Source organism: Oncorhynchus mykiss, chromosome 5, assembly GCF_013265735.2.
Source record: "Oncorhynchus mykiss isolate Arlee chromosome 5, USDA_OmykA_1.1, whole genome shotgun sequence".
NCBI lineage: Eukaryota > Metazoa > Chordata > Actinopteri > Salmoniformes > Salmonidae > Oncorhynchus > Oncorhynchus mykiss.
In genome coordinates, this window is record NC_048569.1 from 5,486,730 (window position 1) to 5,505,945 (window position 19,216).

Genomic DNA, 19,216 nt, shown 5'->3' on the forward strand with positions numbered 1-19,216 from the left:
ATTGTAACCCATTAGAAACGTTATTGTAACCCATTAGAAACGTTATTGTAACCCATTAGAAACGTTATTGTAACCCATTAGAAACGTCATTGTAACCCATTAGAAACGTTATTGTAAACGTCATTGTAACCCATTAGAAACGTTATTGTAAACGTTATTGTAACCCACTAAAAACATTATTGTAACCCATTAGAAACGTTATTGTAACCCACTAGAAACGTTATTGTAACCCACTAGAAAGGTTATTGTAAACGTTATTGTAACCCACTAGAAACATTATTGTAACCCATTAGAAACGTTATTGTAACCAATTAGAAACATTATTGTAAACGTTATTGTAACCCACTAGAAACATTATTGTAACCCAATAGAAACATTATTGTAAACGTTATTGTAACCCATTAGAAACGTTATTGTAAGCGTTATTGTAACCCAATTAGAAACGTTATTGTAAACGTTATTGTAACCCAATAGAAACATTATTGTAATGCAGCTCCAGTACCTTTCCTGTCCAGCCGTATCCCAGAGCTGGAGGTGAACTTTAAAAGTCTTCCCTGTGGTTCCATTGGGGCCCGACGCCGTGTACACCTGAAAAACACACACACACACACACACACACACACACACACACACACACACACACACACTTAAGACAGTTGCCTGATCTACTCGTCATCTATCCAGGGCAGGCGTCTGTCTTGTTTTGAAGGTGGTGTTGCCAAAAGAGAATTAAACTGTTATCTTGGGAAAGGAACATTTATTTTTTGGGCTGCAGAATCCCAAGAAAATACTGGAACAATTGAACAGATAGAAACTAGGGTTAAAACTGTATTAAAATTAAATGAAATAGGAGATTCAGAGAAACCGAACGGTGTCTGTATGGGAGAACTGTGAGGGAGGGAAAAATCACAAGACAGCATATTGACTAAACAGTCATGCTTTCTTTACATTGTAAATATATGTATTCTGCATTCATGGACATTACAAGGGGATATTAGCATTTTCTCCCTCTGTCTAGCGGTTAGCCTACTGTCATGTATTCCTGGATGACAAATGCTAATGCTAGCCAGTAACCATCCAATGCCATGGTGAACCATCTGTCTGAGGAAGGCCTCAGGCTCAGAGGACCGTCACTAAAAACTGCAGACAGTGATCCTAATTCACGTTGTTCCTGCGTCACGGCATCGGACACCTCCTTCACCCTAATGGGATGGTTGACAGATCTCATGTCTGTGTGAAACACACCAAAACAGGGTCAGATCTACAAGGGCCTCAGGAAGATACTGACCTCTTTTCTCAAGCCCCCCCCCAAAAACAAAAAAACGTAGGAAAAGGTTTCGGTTGAAAAAGGTATTTATAAACACAAGAGCCCCTTGCTCTACTGTCTCCTAGCCCTTTACGAGATGTAAGCTTTCTTGTTTTCGCTCACATTTACAGCATCTTACATCTCTTTAATGGTCCTACTGCCATAGATCATGTTTTAGATTCACAGTGAAAAGTGTTGACTGTCTTTGACAGGAGAGATTGTACTTCATTCTGGGCACTGGAGTCACAAAGGACTGTAGTCACATGGCTTAACAGCGGCTAAGGTTCATCCTCTCTCTTTAATTTAAACTTCACAGCTCTCCTTCCCCTCTTCTCAGAGGTTCATCCTCTCTCTTTAATTTAAACTTCACAGCTCTCCTTCCCCTCTTCTCAGAGGTTCATCCTCTCTCTTTAATTTAAACTTCACAGCTCTCCTTCTCCTCTTCTCAGAGGTTCATCCTCTCTCTTTAATTTAAACTTCACAGCTCTCCTTCCCCTCTTCTCAGAGGTTCATCCTCTCTCTTTAATTTAAACTTCACAGCTCTCCTTCCCCTCTTCTCAGAGGTTCATCCTCTCTCTTTAATTTAAACTTCACAGCTCTCCTTCCCCTCTTCTCAGAGGTTCATCCTCTCTCTTTAATTTAAACTTCACAGCTCTCCGTCCCCTCTTCTCAGAGGTTCATCCTCTCTTTAATTTAAACTTGACTATCTCTACTTCCCCTCTTCTTCCCTGGCCATCTCTGAACAGCACCGGTAAGGCAACTTGACAAGAATTAAGATAACAGAGAGACGGTCTTAGGAGGAGGAGCAATGGTAACAACTTCACTGGCTGCATACTGATTCTCCACCCTCTCCAATCTCCACACAATGGATTTAACAATGGTGGAACGTCCCTACAGCCAAGGCTTAATTCAATACAATGCTTTTAAAAATGCATGACGGGAGTGTGCAAGTGTTCACTTTGAGACGGGTGTGGAGAATGGGGACGCAGACACAGTCTTAGTGAGTCTGAAGAAGACTATGGTTGATGAAGGACCTTTTCATCAGGACGATTCTCATAAACATTGGGTTTGCATGCGTGTGTGTGTGTGGTGTGTGTGTGGTGTGTGTGATGTGTGTGTGTGTGGTGTGTGGTGTGTGTGTGTGGTGTGTGTGTGTGTGTGTGTGTGTGTGTGTGTGGTGTGTGTGTGTGTGTGGTGTGTGTGTGTGATGTGTGGTGTGTGTGTGTGGTGTGTGTGTGTGTGTGTGGTGTGTGTGTGTGGTGTGTGTGTGTGTGTGGTGTGTGTGTGTGATGTGTGGTGTGTGTGTGTGGTGTGTGGTGTGTGTGTGTGTGTGTGGTGTGTGTGTGTGTGTGTGTCTACTCACCACTCTCTTTTCCCTGAAGTCTATTCCCACCGTGGTGATGAACTTGGGGTTGAACTTGTTGTCTGTGTACCTGAAGAGGAAAGTAGTATTATTAATAAATATAATAATAATAAATATTATACATATAATAATAATAAATATAATAATAATAAATATAATAATAATACATATAATAATAATAAATATAATAATAATACATATAATAATAATAAATATAATAATAAATATAATAATAATACATATAATAATAATAAATATAATAATAATAAATATAATAATAATACATATAATAATAATAAATATAATAATAATAAATATTATACATATAATAATAATAAATATAATAATAATAAATATAATAATAATACATATAATAATAATAAATATAATAATAATACATATAATAATAATAAATATAATAATAAATATAATAATAATACATATAATAATAATAAATATAATAATAATACATATAATAATACATATAATAATAATACATATAATAATAATAAATATAATAATAATACATATAATAATAAATATAATAATAAATGTAATAATAATAAATATAATAATACATATAATAATAATACATATAATAATAAATATAATAATAATAAATATAATAATAAATATAATAATAATAAATATAATAATAATACATATATAATACATAATACATAAATAAAATAATAATAAATATAATAATAATAAATATAATAATAAATATAATAATAAAACATATTATACATATAATAATAAATACAATAATAATACATATTATACATATAATAATAATAAATACAATAATAAATATAATAATAATACATATTATAAAAATAATCATAAAAAAATATAATAATAATAAATATTACAAATATAATCATAAATATAATATATAATATAATAATAATAAATATTATAAATATAATAATAATAAATACAATAATAATAAATATTATAACAATAAATATAATCATACTAATAAATATAATAATAATAATAATAATATTATAATAATAATAATAATACTAATAATACATATAATAATAATAATAAATATTATAACAATAAATATAATCATACTAATAAATATAATAATAATAATAATATTATAATAATAATACTACTAATAATAATACATATAATAATAATAATAATAATAAATATTACAAATATAATAATCATAAATATAATAATAAATATAATACTACTACTACTAATAATAATAATATACACTACATGACCAATAGTATGTGGACACCTGCTCATCAAACCTATAATTCCAAAATCATGGACATTAATAATTAGTTGGTCCCCCTTTTGCTGCTATGACAGCCTCCACTCTTCTGGGAAGGTGTTCCACTAAATGTTGGAACATTGCTGTGGGGACTTGCTTACATTCAGCTACAAGAGCATTAGTGAGATCGGGAACACTGATGTTGGGCGATTAGGCCTGGCTCACAGTCGGCGTTCCAATTCATCCCAAAGGTGTTCAATGGGGTTGAGGTCAAGGCACACTTAACCAGCATGGCTACCACAGCATTCTGCAGCGATACACCATCCCGTCTGGTTTGTGCTTAGTGGGACTATCATTTGTTTTTCAACAGGACAATGACCCAACACACCTCCAGGCTGTGTAAGGGCTATTTGACCAAGAAGGAGATTGATGGAGTGCTGCATCAGATGACCTGGCCTCCACAATCAACCAACCTCAACCCAATTGAGATGGTTTGGGATGAGTTGGACCACAGAGTGAAGGAAAAGTAGCAAACAAGTGCTCAGCATAGTGCTCAGGTGAAGGGTCACAGACAGTGTCACCAGCAAAGCACCCCCACCACATAACACCTCCTCCTCCATGCTTCATGGTGGGAAATACACATGCGGAGATCATCCGTTCACCTACTCTGTGTCTCACAAAGACACGGCGGTTGGAACCAACATTTTTACATTTGGACTCCAGACCAAAGGACAAATTTCCACAGGTCTAACGTCCATTGCTCATGTTTCTTGGCCCAAGCAAGTGTCCTCTTCTTATTGGTGTCCTTTAGTAGTGGTTTCTTTGTAGCAATTCGACCACGAAGGCTTGATTCACACGGTCTCCTCTGTACAGTTGCTGTTGAGATGTGTCTGTTACTTGAACTCTGTGAAGCATTTATTTGGGCTGCAATTTCTGAGGCTGGTAACTCTAATGAACGTATCCTCTGCAGCAGAGGTGACTCTGGGTCCTCATGAGAGCCAGTTTCATCACAGAGCCTGATGGTTTTTGCGACTGAACATGAAGAAACTGTCAAAGATATTTTCCGTATTGACCTTGATGTCTTAATTAAAATAATGGTGGACTGTCGTTTCTCTTGGCTTATTTGAGCAGTTTTTACCATAATATGGACTTGGTCGTTTACCAAATAGGGCAATCTTCTGTATAACCCTAATTTATCACAACACATCTGATTGGCTCAAATCTATTACGAAAGAAAGAACTTCCACAAATTAACTTTAAGAAGGCACACCTGTTAATTGAAATGCATTCCAGGTGACTACCTCGTGAAGTTGGTTGAGATAATGCCATTAGTGTGCAAATCTGCCATCAAGTCAAAGGGTGGCTATTTGAGGAATCTAAAATATATTTTCATTGTTTAACACTTTTTTGGTTACTACATGATTCCATATGTGTGATAATTGGTGTCTTCACTATTATTCTACAATGTAGAAAATAGTACAAAAATAAAATAATACCCTTGAATGAGACCGGTACTGTATATAGATCCATGAAGGTATTGAATCGTGTTGAAAGGGAAAGATGCACATCCCTAATAACTAGTTGTGTGTGTGTGTGTACCTGTATAGAAAAGTTGTCTTCCCTACTCCAGAGTCCCCCAGAGCCAGGAGCTTGATCAGGTAATCATAGTCCCCATCAGTCATCGTGCTGACCGCGCTGAACCTGGAGTAAACAAAACAAGAAGAAGTCATTTTTAAAGGTATTTGGTATGACTCCACTGGGGATTAAACCAACAACTTTCCAATCTCAGGGGAGACACTTTAACCACAAGGTCACTGAGTACATGACAGCGGATTCATCACAGCCTGTCTGACACATTCATTCATACAGTTGAAGTCAGAAGTTTACATACACCTTAGACCAATACATTTCAACTCAGGTTTCACAATTCCTGACATTTAATCCTAGTAAAAATTCCCTGTCTTAGGTCAGTTAGGATCACCACTTTATTTTAAGAATTTGAAATGTCAGAATAATAGTAGAGAAAAGGATTTATTTCAGCTTTTATTTCTTTCATCACATTCCCAGTGGGTCAGAAGTTTACATACACTCAATTAGTATTTGGTAGCGTTGCCTTTAAATTGTTTAACTTGGGTCAAACGTTTCGGGTAGCCTATCACAAGCTTCCCACAATAAGTGATAGGTGATTGTTGGCCCATTCCTCCTGACAGAGCTGGTGTAACTGAGTCAGGTTTGTAGGCCTCCTTGCTCGCACACACTTTTTTAGTTCGGCCCACAGATTTTCTATGGGATTGAGGTCAGGGCTTTGTGATGGCCACCCTAATACCTTGACTTTGTTGTCCTTAAGCCATTTTGCCACAACTTTGGAAGTATGCTTGGGGTCATTGTCCATTTGGAAGACCCATTTGCGACCAAGCTTTAAATCCTGACTGATGTGTCTTCAATATATCCACATCATTTTCCTACCTCATGATGCCATCTATTTCTTGAAGTGCACCAGTCCCTCCTGCAGCAAAGCACCCCCACAACATGATGCTGCCACCACGGTTGGGATGGTGTTCTTTGGCTTGCAAGCCTCCCCATTTCCTCCAAACATAACAATGGTTATTACGGCCAAACGGTTATATTTTTGTTTCATTAGACCAGAGGATATTTCTCCAAAAAGTGTGATCTTTGTCCCCATATACAGTTGCAAACCGTAGTCTGGCTTTTTTTATGGCGGTTTTGGAGCAGTGGGTTCTTCCTTGTTGAGTGGCCTTTCAGGTTATGTCGATATAGGACTCATTTTACTGTGGATATAGATACTTCTGTTCCTGTTTTATTTTTTTTCATTTATTTTTTCACCTTTATTTAACCAGGTAGGCTAGTTGAGAACAAGTTCTCATTTTCATCTGCGACCTGGCCAAGATAAAGCAAAGCAGTTCGACACAAACAACAACACAGAGTTACACATGGAATAAACAAACGTACAGTCAATAACACAACAGAAAAAAGTCTATATACATTGTGTGCAAATGAGGTAAGATAAGGCAAGTAAGGCAATAAATAGGCCATAGTGGCAAAATAATTACAATTTAGCAATTAAACACTGGAGTGATAGATAGTTTCCTCCAGCATCTTCACAAGGTCCTTTGCTGTTGTTCTGGGATTGATTTGCACTTTTCGCACCAAAGTACGTTCATCTCTAGGAGACAGAATGCGTCTCCTTCCTGAGGGGTATGACGGCTGCGTGGTCCCATAGTGTTTATACTTGCGTACTATTGTTTGTACAGATGAACGTGGTACCTTCAGGTGTTTGGAAATGGCTCCCAAATGATGAACCAGACTTGTGGAGGTCTACCATTTTTTTCTGAGGTCTTGGCTGATTTCTTTAGATTTTCCCATAATGTCAAGAAAAGAGACACTGAGTTTGAAGGTAGGCCTTGAAATACATCCACAGGTACACCTCCAATTGACTCAAATGATGTCAATTAGCCTATCAGAAGCTTCTAAAGCCATGACATAATTTTCTGGAATTTTCCAAGCTGTTTAAAGGCACAGTCAACTTCGTGCATGTAAACTTCTGACCCACTGGAATTGTGATACAGTGAAATATACGTGAAATAATATGTCTGTAAACAATTGTTGGAAAAATTACTTGTGTCATGCACAAAGTAGATGTCCTAACTGACTTGCCCAAACGACAGTGTGTTAACAAGAAATTTGTGGAGTGGTTGAAAAACGAGTTTTAATGACTCCAACCTAAGTGTATGTATGTAAACTTCCAACTTCAACTCATACAAGTTGGAAACAAACAACGGGAACTGGCCTGGGGTCAGTAAGTTTTGTCAAACAAACAACGGGAAACTGGCCTGGGGTCAGTAAAGGTTTGCCAAACAGACAACGGGGAGTTGTCCTGGTGTCGGTAAAGGTTTGCCAAACAGACAACAGGGAGCTGTCCTGGGGTCGGTAAAGGTTTGCCAAACAGACAACGGGGAGCTGTCCTGGGGTCAGTAAAGGTTTGCCAAACAGACAACAGGGAGCTGTCCTGGGGTCAGTAAAGGTTTGCCAAACAGACAACGGGGAACTGGCTTGGGGTCAGTAAAGGTTTGCCAAACAGACAACGGGGAGCTGTCCTGGGGTCAGTAAAGGTTTGCCAAACAGACAACAGGGAGCTGTCCTGGCGTCAGTAAAGGTTTGCCAAACAGACAACGGGGAACTGGCCTGGGGTCAGTAAAGGTTTGCCAAACAGACAACGGGGAGCAGTCCTGGGGTCAGTAAAGGTTTGCCAAACAGACAATGGGGAGCTGTCCTGGGGTCAGTAAAGGTTTGCCAAACAGACAACGGGGAGCTGTCCTGGGGTCAGTAAAGGTTTGCCAAACAGACAACAGGGAGCTGTCCTGGGGTCAGTAAAGGTTTGCCAAACAGACAACGGGGAAATGGCCTGGGGTCAGTAAAGGTTTGCCAAACAGACAACGGGGAGCTGTCCTGGGGTCAGTAAAGGTTTGCCAAACAGACAACGGGGAACTGGCCTGGGGTCAGTAAAGGTTTGCCAAACAGACAACGGGGAACTGGCCTGGGGTCAGTAAAGGTTTGCCAAACAGACAACGGGGAGCTGTCCTGGGGTCAGTAAAGGTTTGCCAAACAGACAACGGGGAACTGGCCTGGGGTCAGTAAAGGTTTGCCAAACAGACAACGGGGAACTGGCCTGGGGTCAGTAAAGGTTTGCCAAACAGACAACGGGGAACTAGCCTGGGGTCAGTAAAGGTTTGCCAAACAGACAATGGGGAACTGGCCTGGGGTCAGTAAAGAAACAGACCGAAGCGAAACGGCCCAACGTCATAATAACAAACACAACTTTATTTGATCCAATAAAATGTAATGTGATCAGTCATACAATACAGATCTCTGGTCTAGATCAGACAAACGTGATTTGGTCAGAACAAGAACAGTGGCACACTAATGTAGACAGTCATCTCATCTCCTGTTAACAAATGACTCTCTGGTCTAGTTTTAGTAGGCTCACGTGGAACCACAAACATCAACAACGTCCCATGTCATGAGAAGGTTCTGAGAGACTTGACTAATGGAAATCTAATTTTGTCTCCTTAAAAACATGCAAAACACACAAACACATACCCTGTCCCATCTGGACAAGAGGAATACGTGTGTTAGAACGCTGTTCATTGACTACAGCTCAGTATTCATAGTGCCCTCCAAGCTCACCATTAAGCTTGATTAACCCTGGGTCTCAGCCCCGCCCACCACCCCCTCAGGTGATGAAGGTAGGAAACAACATCTCCACTTTGCTGATCCTCAACACTGGGGCCCCACTACGGGGGCGGGGGGGCAACTGCACTGCCCACAACTGCAGGGTTCTCCAGAGGTTGGTGCGGTCTGCACAACGCATCACCGGGGGAAAACTACCTGCCCTCCAGGACACCTACACCACCCGATGTCACAGGAAGGCCAAAAAGATCATCAAGGACATCAACCACCCGAACCCACTGCCTGTTCCCCACATCTATCATCCAGAAGGCGAGGTCAGTACAGGTGCATCAAAGCTGAGACCGAGAGACTGAAAAACAGCTTCTATCTCAAGGCCATCAGACTGTTGTTAAACAGCCACCACTAACACTGAGTGGCTGCTGCCTACATATAGACTTGAAATCATTGGCCACTTTAATAATGTTTACAACAAAAACAAAAGAAACAAATGACTCATCTCATATGAATATACTGTATTTTATAGAATCTATTGCATCTTGCCTGTGCCGCTCTGTCATCGCTCATCCACATATTTATATATTCTTATTCCATTCCTTTACTTAGATCTGTGTGTATTAGGTAGTTGTTGTGGAATTGTTTGATTACTTGTTATTGCTGCATTGTCGGAACTAGAAGCACAAGCATTTGGCTACACTCGCATTAACATCTGCTAACCATGTGTATGTGACCAATAAAATCTGATTTGATTTAATTCAATGTGTAAGGTCAGTCTGGGCTGTGACATGATTGGTTCTATAGGTTGACAATGACTGGTCCTGTTACGAAGGAACTCGTTTCACTGTAGGCCACGTGAGGAGATGTATAAAACAGACAACACTATGAAAGAGACGAGCTGTCATATCTCATGCCGGACTGGACATTCAGACTTCAACACATTAATGATGTGCCAGATCTCTGGTCTAGACATTCCTTCAGACTAGTTGTAGCTCTCCGGTGGTCCCGTCTCGGCCATTCTAGTCTATATCCCTCCTAACTCCTTTATTTTTATTTTTCAAAATAAATAATTACATCGGTAATCTGATCTCTTTAATCTATACAGTTGAAGTCTGAAGTTTACATACACTTAGGTTGGAATTATTAAAACTCATTTTTCAACCGCTCCACACATTTCTTGTTAACAAACTATAGTTTTGGCAAGTCGGTTAGGACATGTATTTTGTGCATGACACAAGTCATTTTCCCAACAATTGTTTACAGACAGATTATTTCACTTATAATTCACTGTATCACAATTCCAGTGTCTCTTTGCTTGACATCATGGGAAAATAAAAAAAAATCAGCCAAGACCTCAGATAAAAAAACTTTCATCCTTGGGAGCAATTTCCAAACACCTGAAGGTACCACGTTCATCTGTACAAACAATAGTACGCAAGTATAAACACCATGGGACCATGCAGCCGTCATACCTCTCAAGAAGGAGATGCGTTCTGTCTCCTAGAGATGAACGTACTTTGGTTTGAAAAGTGCAAATCAATCCCAGAACAACAGCAAAGGACCTTGTGAATATGCTGGAGGAAACGGGTACAAAATTATCTATATCCACACGACATAACCTGAAAGGCCCTCAGCAAGGAAGAAGCCACTGCTCCAAAACCACCATAAAAAAGCCAGGCAACTGCACATGGGGACAAAGATCGTACTTTTTGGAGAAATGTCCTCTGGTCTGATGAAACAAAAATAGAACTGTTTGGCCATAATGACCATCATTATGTTTGGAGGAGAAAGCGAGAGGCTTGCAAGCTGAAAACACCATCCCAACCGTGAAGCACGGGGGTGGCAGCATCATGTTGTGGGGGTGCTTTGCTGCAGGAGGGACTGGTGCACTTCACAAAATAGATGGCATCATGAGGCAGGAAAATTATGTGGATATATTGAAGCAACATCTCAAGACATCAGTCAGGATTTAAAGCTTGGTCGCAAATGGGTCTTTCAAATGGACAATGACCCCAAACTAAAGTTGTGGCAAAATGGCTTAAGAACAACAAAGTCAAGGTATTGGGGTGGCCATCACAAAGCCCTGACCTCAATCCCATAATTTGTTGACAGAATTGAAAAAGCGTGTGCGAGCAAGGAGGCTTACAAACCTGACTCAGGTACACCAGCTCTGTCAGGAGGAATGGGCCAACATTCACCCAAATTATTGTGGGAAGCTTGTGGAAGGCTACCTGAAACGTTTGACCCAAGTTAAACAATTTAAAGGCAACGCTACCAAATACTAATTGAGTGTATGTAAACGTCTGACCCACTGGGAATATGATGAAAGAAATAAAAGCTGAAATAAATAATTCTCTCTACTATTATTCTGACATGTAACATTCTTAAAATAAAGTGGTGATTCTAACTGACCTAAGACAGGGAATTTTTACTAGAATTATATGTCAGGAATTGTGTGAAAAACTGAGTTTAAATGTATTTGGCTAAGGCATACTTCCGACTTCAACTGTATATATATATATATATATATATATATACACAATATAACTGTCTATATATATATATCCCTCCTGCAGCATATATATACATATATATACATATATATATATATATGTATATATATATAGACAATTATATATTATGCTATGGGTCAGATGTTAGACTGTGGCCTTCTGGGAAAGAGCCTGGGAGCGCCAGTCATTGGGTGAGTAGACAGGGCGTATCGGGGGAAACCGCGTGTGTTTTATGTGTTCTCTCTCAGAAGGGGTGGCACGTGATATCATCCCCATGAGGTGCTCCTCTGGTTGGATGGGAAAGCAGAGACACATCTACTGACTGTACTGTGTTTACCCCCCCCCCCCCCCCCCCCCACCCCCTCCAGATACCACGGTACCATTATCCATTCACTCTACACAGACAGTTAATTGTGAGGAAAGGAAAAGAGTCCTTCTAAATAGAGTCCAGTTGGATCTCAGAAGGTTCCGCATAACATAATGTCTTAATTGCAAGTTGCTTTGGATGACACTGTTAGTCAAATTACCATATTATTATTATTATTAGTGGTAAAACAAAGTTATCAGATCGCAAATGGCTTTTAGGTCCCCAAAGAGGAGGTCCTTTGGTTTAGCTTTAGTGGCTCAGTCTATGTCCCTGTTCCTGTTGTGCGTCGAGTCTGTTTGTTCGCCTCACTGACCCTGTGGATTATATTTAGACAAGAAGATCATGAGACTCCAATTCACTCAGTAGAGAGAGAAAGAGAGAGACGAGAGAGAGAGAGCTGGAGGGCAACAGCACGGCACCACCTTATCTCTCAGCTGTCCAAGCAGCTCTTTTAAAAACACATTTAGGAAAAGTTGATGGGGGGGGGGGGGGGGGGGGGACTTTTACAACAGCAGAGTAATTAGAATCTTAAAATCACATAACTGTTCAAAAACGGCTCTGGCAGTTCTATGTTGTTGTTAAACCAGACCCTGGGCCCCTCGTCCCCAGGAGGATGAAAAGTCTATGGATCCATTGTCAGGGGAATCAGGACGTCCTGAGGATGTGATCAGTGGACCTCACTGTCCCTCAGGGGACCTCACTGTCCCTCAGGGGACCTCACTGTCTCTCAGGGGACCTCCTCACTGTCTCAGGGGACCTCCTCACTGTCCCTCAGGGGACCTCCTCACTGTCCCTCAGGGGACCACCTCACTGTCTCTCAGGGGACCTCACTGTCCCTCAGGGGACCTCACTGTCTCTCAGGGGACCTCCTCACTGTCTCAGGGGACCTCCTCACTGTCCCTCAGGGGACCTCCTCACTGTCCCTCAGGGGACCTCCTCACTGTCCCTCAGGGGACCCATGTGTTGTCAGTAGCAGTAGGAGAGTCCGGCGATTGCACTGTGTCTTCCTTCTGTACAAACACATCTACGGTCTCACTTCATGTACACCAAAATATTTATTTTACCTTTATTTAACAAGGCAAGTCAGTTAAGACACATTTTTATTTCCAATGACAGCCTAGGAACAGTGGGTTAACTGCCTGTTCAGGGGCAGAACGACAGATTTGTACCTTGTCAACTTGGGGATTCGAACTTGCAACTTTTCGGTTACTAGTCCGACGCTCTAACCACTAGGCTACCCTGCCGCCCCAAATAACCCGATGAGTCTGTGCGATTACGATCACCAAACGATTGTCTAGCCTTACGATCAGAGTTATGTTAAAAGGTTCATTACTGAACATCTACTAACCCTCTATTAGTGAATATTAACATGAAGTCATACCATTTTGGATCAGATTGGATCAACACATTATGTTCCAACAGGAGATGCAATACGAGTCTGTCATGTGAAAGGAGGTAGTAGTCCCTGTTTGATTTGAGAATGAGGAAATTGGTTTACTACGTCCAATTCTCTTTCCATTAGTGGGGCCTTTTCTTGTGAATAGCTAGTGAAGAGAGCTGGTAAGTAGAGGAATATGAAATCAACAAGATACTTGAGGACCCCACTGAACAACAACGGTGCAGTCAGACAGGGGCTGCGTTCCAAAATGGCACCCTATTCCTCATTGGTTTCTGGCCAAAGTAGTGCACTATATAGGTCTCTGGCCAAAGTAGTGCACTATATAGGTCTCTGGCCAAAGTAGTGCACTATATAGGTCTCTGGCCAAAGTAGTGCACTATATAGGTCTCTGGCCAAAGTAGGGCACTATATAGTTCTCTGGACAAAGTAGGGCACTATATAGGTCTCTGGCCAAAGGTAGTGCACTATATAGTTCTCTGGACAAAGTAGGGCACTATATAGGTCTCTGGCCAAAGTAGGGCACTATATAGGTCTCCGGCCAAAGGTAGGGCACTATATAGGTCTCTGGCCAAAGTAGGGCACTATATAGGTCTCCGGCCAAAGTAGGGCACTATATAGTTCTCTGGCCAAAGTAGGGCACTATATAGGTCTCCGGCCAAAGGTAGTGCACTATATAGGTCTCCGGCCAAAGGTAGTGCACTATATAGTTCTCCGGCCAAAGGTAGTGCACTATATAGGTCTCCGGCCAAAGTAGGGCACTATATAGTTCTCTGGACAAAGTAGGGCACTATATAGGTCTCTGGCCAAAGGTAGTGCACTATATAGTTCTCTGGACAAAGTAGGGCACTATATAGGTCTCTGGCCAAAGTAGGGCACTATATAGGTCTCCGGCCAAAGGTAGGGCACTATATAGGTCTCTGGCCAAAGTAGGGCACTATATAGGTCTCCGGCCAAAGTAGGGCACTATATAGTTCTCTGGCCAAAGTAGGGCACTATATAGGTCTCCGGCCAAAGTAGGGCACTATATAGGTCTCTGGCCAAAGGTAGTGCACTATATAGGTCTCTGGCCAAAGTAGGGCACTATATAGGTCTCCGGCCAAAGTAGGGCACTATATAGGTCTCTGGCCAAAGTAGGGCACTATATAGGTCTCCGGCCAAAGTAGTGCACTATATAGGTCTCCGGCCAAAGTAGGGCACTATATAGGTCTCCGGCCAAAGTAGGGCACTATATAGGTCTCCGGCCAAAGTAGGGCACTATATAGGTCTCTGGCCAAAGTAGGGCACTATATAGGTCTCTGGCCAAAGTAGGGCACTATATAGGGAAAATGGAGCCATTTGGGATGCAGTCAGTGTGATTCAGGCAGAAGGTTTTAGACACCGCACCATTGAAGAAGACTGATTTGAAGTGTCTCCAGATGCATCCCATTACAATACATTTCTCCACCTCCAACACCAGCCGTTGGCTACAGAACAGCACTTTCAATCTGGAAATTTGTGCACCAGTGATTAGATGAGAGTAGTATTGGCCTATTGAGGCTGGCTCCTATTTATTGTTTTACTAGCAGACAATTTATTACTACAAACAGTAGCTATAGTACACAGTGGTACAATGAAATTCTGAAACACATTAAAACTTTAACGAGCCAAGGAGAGGGGTGGGTATGACTTGATGTCTCGTTCAATTTTGTAATGGAAATACACAAGCTCTTGTAAAATAGATTTTACATTTCCTTGTTAGATAAGGCAACGTCAACACAAATTATGTAATCCTGTAAAATAGGAAGCAAGCTTTTCAAATAAAAGACATTCTGAACGCTGTCTGATCTCAATTTTGATAAGCTGCTAAACATAATAACCCTGCTGCCAGTCTAAACAAACTAGTTCTGGCTTTTAATAGCAGGTAGCCTAGTAGTTAGAGCGTTGGGCCAGTAACCGAAAGGTTGCTGGATCGAATCCCCGAGCTGACAAGGTAAACATCTGTTGTTCTGTCCCTGAACAAAGGCACTGTTCCCCGGTAGGCCGTCATTGTAAATAAGGATTTGTTTTTAACCTCTTGAGTGTAGGGGGCAGTATTTTGATGTTTGGATGAAAAACGTACCCAACTGAAACGGCATATTTCTCAGGCCCAGAATCTAGAGATTAGGATAGAAAACAGTCTAAAGTTTCCAAAACTGTCAAAATATTGTCTGTGAGTATAACAGAACTGATATTGCAGGCGAAAACCTGAGGAAAATCCAACAAGGAAGTGCTGTTTTTCCTGAAAGCTCTCTTCCATTGCATGCCTTGCCTCCATTTAAAGGGACCAGATTCCTTTTCCCATGGCTTCCACATGTTGTGAACAGTCTTTAGACATAGTTTCAGTCTTTTATTTTGAAAAATGAGCGAGAAAGATCACATCGCGTCATTGGAAAGCTGGGTGCCAGCAGCGTTTTGCATGCGCCAACAGAGTGGAGCAGACATTTTCTCTCTCTCTCCTACTGAAGAAGATACAGTCCGGTTGAAATATTATCGATTATATGTTGTAAAAACAACCTGAGGGTTGATTACAAAAAACGTTTGACATGTTTCTACGAACTTTACGGATACTATTTGGAATTTTCGTCTGCCCCATCATGACCGCTCGAGCCTGTGGATTTCTGAACATAACGCGCCAACCAAATGGAGGTATTTATTTATTATTTATTATTTTATTATTATTATTTCTTTATGGAAGAAAAGGAACATTTATTGTGTAACTGGGAGTCTCGTGAGTGCAAACATCCGAAGGTCATCAAAGGTAAGCGATTCATTTTATTGCTTTTCTGACTTTCGTGACCAATCTACTTGGCTGCTAGCTGTTTGTAATGTTTTGTCTACTGAGAGAGATGTCCTTACATAAACGCTTGGTTTGCTTTCGCCGAAAAGCTTTTTTGAAATCTGACACGCCAGGTGGATTAACAACGAGCTAAACTGTGTTTTGCTATATTGCACTTGTGATTTCATGAAAATTAAATATTTGTAGTAATTTTATTTGAATTTGGCGCTCTGCAATTTAGCAGATGTTGACGAAAATGATCCCGCTAACGGGATGGGTGCACCAAGAAGTTTTAACTGACTTGCCTAGTTGCCTATTTATTTTATTTAAACAAAGCTCTTACTACTGCCAGTCCAGTCCAGACCAGTCCTCTACTGAACTGCTTTTGAATAGTGATTTGATAAATAAGTAGATTTTTTCCTAAGACCTCGATCATGCATCTGTAACAGAATATGAGTCCTTATCCTACACACCAACATCTGACTTGCGGCCACAGTTACCACGACCAGGAAATGGTTCGTCCTGTTGAAAAGGAAGCAGCAGATGTCTTATCAAATCAAAAAGTATTGGTCACGTGGTTAGCAGGTGTCATTGTGAGTGTAGCGAAATGCTTCTTCAGATGTCAGTAATTCAAAAGAAGAAGCGTTCCAAAGGAGACATTACAAAAAACAAAATAGGTTAATTATCGTTCCATCGACTGAGAATGAAACATTAAAAATGGTCAACAATATTGTTCATGAATAATGATGAGTGAGAAAGTAAGACGCACACATACAGTGGGGCAAAAAAAGTATTTAGTCAGCCACCAATTGTGCAAGTTCTCCCACTTAAAAAGATGAGAGAGGCCTGTAATTTTCATCATAGGTACACTTCAACTATGACAGACAAAATTAGAAAAAAAATCCAGAAAATCACATTGTAGGATTTTTAATGAATTTATTTGCAAATGGAAAATAAGTATTTGGTCACCTACAAACAAGCAAGTGGGAGAACTTGCACAATTGGTAGCTGACTAAATACTTTTTCCCCCCACTGTATCATACCCCCAAGACATGCTAACCTCTCACCAATTACAATAACAGGGGAGGTTAGAATTGTTGGTGGGGTATGTTATTTATGCCTCTGTAATTTTCTCACTCATCATCATTCACGATTCATTCAGGATTATCCGTAACCATGGTAGCATCCACATTAATGTAGGAGTGTTTAGAAACATGTTATATTCTTAATTACAGTAAAAGTGACTCCAAAATGACACAATACATTATTTACCATTCATTTCTATTTGGGCACAAAATCATCTAAAACACAAACAAAACAAAAAGCAAATGTAGCCAACAAGTTTGTAGAGTCACAAGCCTGATGTAAATCAGAAGAGCTATTAGGTTAACAGAGCATCTCTCTGTGTTGACAGACAGTCCTATACGTCAACCACAGCTTCTATAGGAGTCTCCCTGCTGGTCCTATTCATTACGCCTAAAAACAGGAGTCCCAACCTGGGAACTAGCTGAACTTGCCCAGATTAAAAAAAGAAGAAGATTGTTTTCATTTGTTGTTGCAACACGTTCGGCTACGGTGTTGGCACTAATGAATACGACCTGGAATACGACCTATGTGTTGACAGCATTCTAAATCTATCTGACTATTCAGCCTCTATACGTAAGCCTTAAACCGGTAAGCTAAATGGGAGACATCCCTCCTCTTGGTTGGACTGAGCTGTCATGAATTCTAGGAAGTGAGTTCTCTATAGGGAAGAGGTCTCTACGGGGAAGGTCTCTACGGGGAAGGTCTCTACGGGGAAGGGCTCTACGGGGAAGGGCTCTACAGGGAAGCGTGCATACCCAAACAGTCACCTGAGGCTCAGCCTAACAGCATAATGATCTCTTATCTGTCTGCATTATCTCAAGCCTGTGTTTATGTGCGCGTGTGTGCGCGTGTGTATGTGCATTTGCGTGAGTGTGATCGTATCTGACGAGTTGACATTATTCTGTTTTTTTTTCTTTTTTTCCCCAGAACAGAAATGTAATGATTATTGTATCTCTACATCTGAGGCACTGAAGGTTGGAGAGATTGGTGGTTACGAGCTTCTAGCTGGTTTCTGCAGCGAGGCAGGCTGTTGGTCTACAGAAACTATTGATTGGCTGTAGCCTCCGGGAGGACAGGTCTGGGAAGTGTCTTTGTGTGTTTGTGACACATTCCCACTGCTGATTGCTTTAGAATTTCAGGAGAGCCATTTCTCTCACCACTGCGCCAGTCAATACGGCTATCTGGACCCTGATTATAAATACTAACAGACATGTGTCAGCCACATGCTCAAATGCCAAAAAACATTTGTTCAGATTCTATCCCCCCCAAAAAACCTGCTTTCATTGAGCTAGTTCAACAAGAGAAATTATCAAGTTGTCAAGTCTACTGTAGGAGTCGACCTAACCTAGGGTCAGTCAATTACCCCAAGAAAGAGAGGTGAATTGTTTTATGTAAACAATAATAAATCTTAGCGTACCTGACATGACAGGGATCAGGTGGCCTTTCAAAAGGGTTCAGACCACTTTCAGCAGCTCAGACTCATGTGTGTAAGGTTTGTGAGTGAGTCCCTGCATGTGTTCTATCTGATATGTAAACCCCTCTCCATCTCCCTGCTATCCCTGAGCCCCATGGAGTAGAAGGCAGGAGGGTGAACTAATCCCTGTAGCAGCAGCAGCAGCTCCAGTCAGACAGAAAGGTTAGCAGTGCTGGAGGTCAACCTGGGAGATCGATCTAACACAGAGGGAGAGAAGCCAGGACCAAGGTGGACCAAGGCTGACCGAGATGGACCAAGGCAGACCGAGGTGGACCGAGGTGGACCAAGGCTGACCAGGGCAGACCAAGGCTGACCGAGGTGGACCAAGGCTGACCGAGGTGGACCAAGGCTGACCGAGGTGGACCAAGGCTGACCAAGGCTGACCAAGGTGGACCAAGGTGGACCAAGGCTGACCAAGGTGGACCAAGGCTGACCAAGGTGGACCAAGGTGGACCAAGGTGGACGTTAGTAC

At 41.0% G+C, this 19,216-nt stretch overlaps 1 protein-coding gene across 2 annotated transcripts in view; it reads right to left on the reverse strand.

Annotated features, from left to right (window-relative positions):
- LOC110524935 (ras-related protein Rab-27B) overlaps positions 1–19,216 on the reverse strand; it is a 93,337-nt gene that overhangs the window by 15,701 nt on the left and 58,420 nt on the right. For both annotated transcript variants that reach the window (XM_036976653.1, XM_036976654.1), the window contains exons 2-4: positions 5,509–5,610; positions 2,670–2,739; positions 503–588 (exon numbers count right to left, since the gene is read on the reverse strand). In XM_036976653.1, coding sequence (XP_036832548.1) covers positions 503–588; positions 2,670–2,739; positions 5,509–5,610 — 258 coding nt within the window. The remainder of the gene's footprint in view (positions 1–502; positions 589–2,669; positions 2,740–5,508; positions 5,611–19,216) is intronic.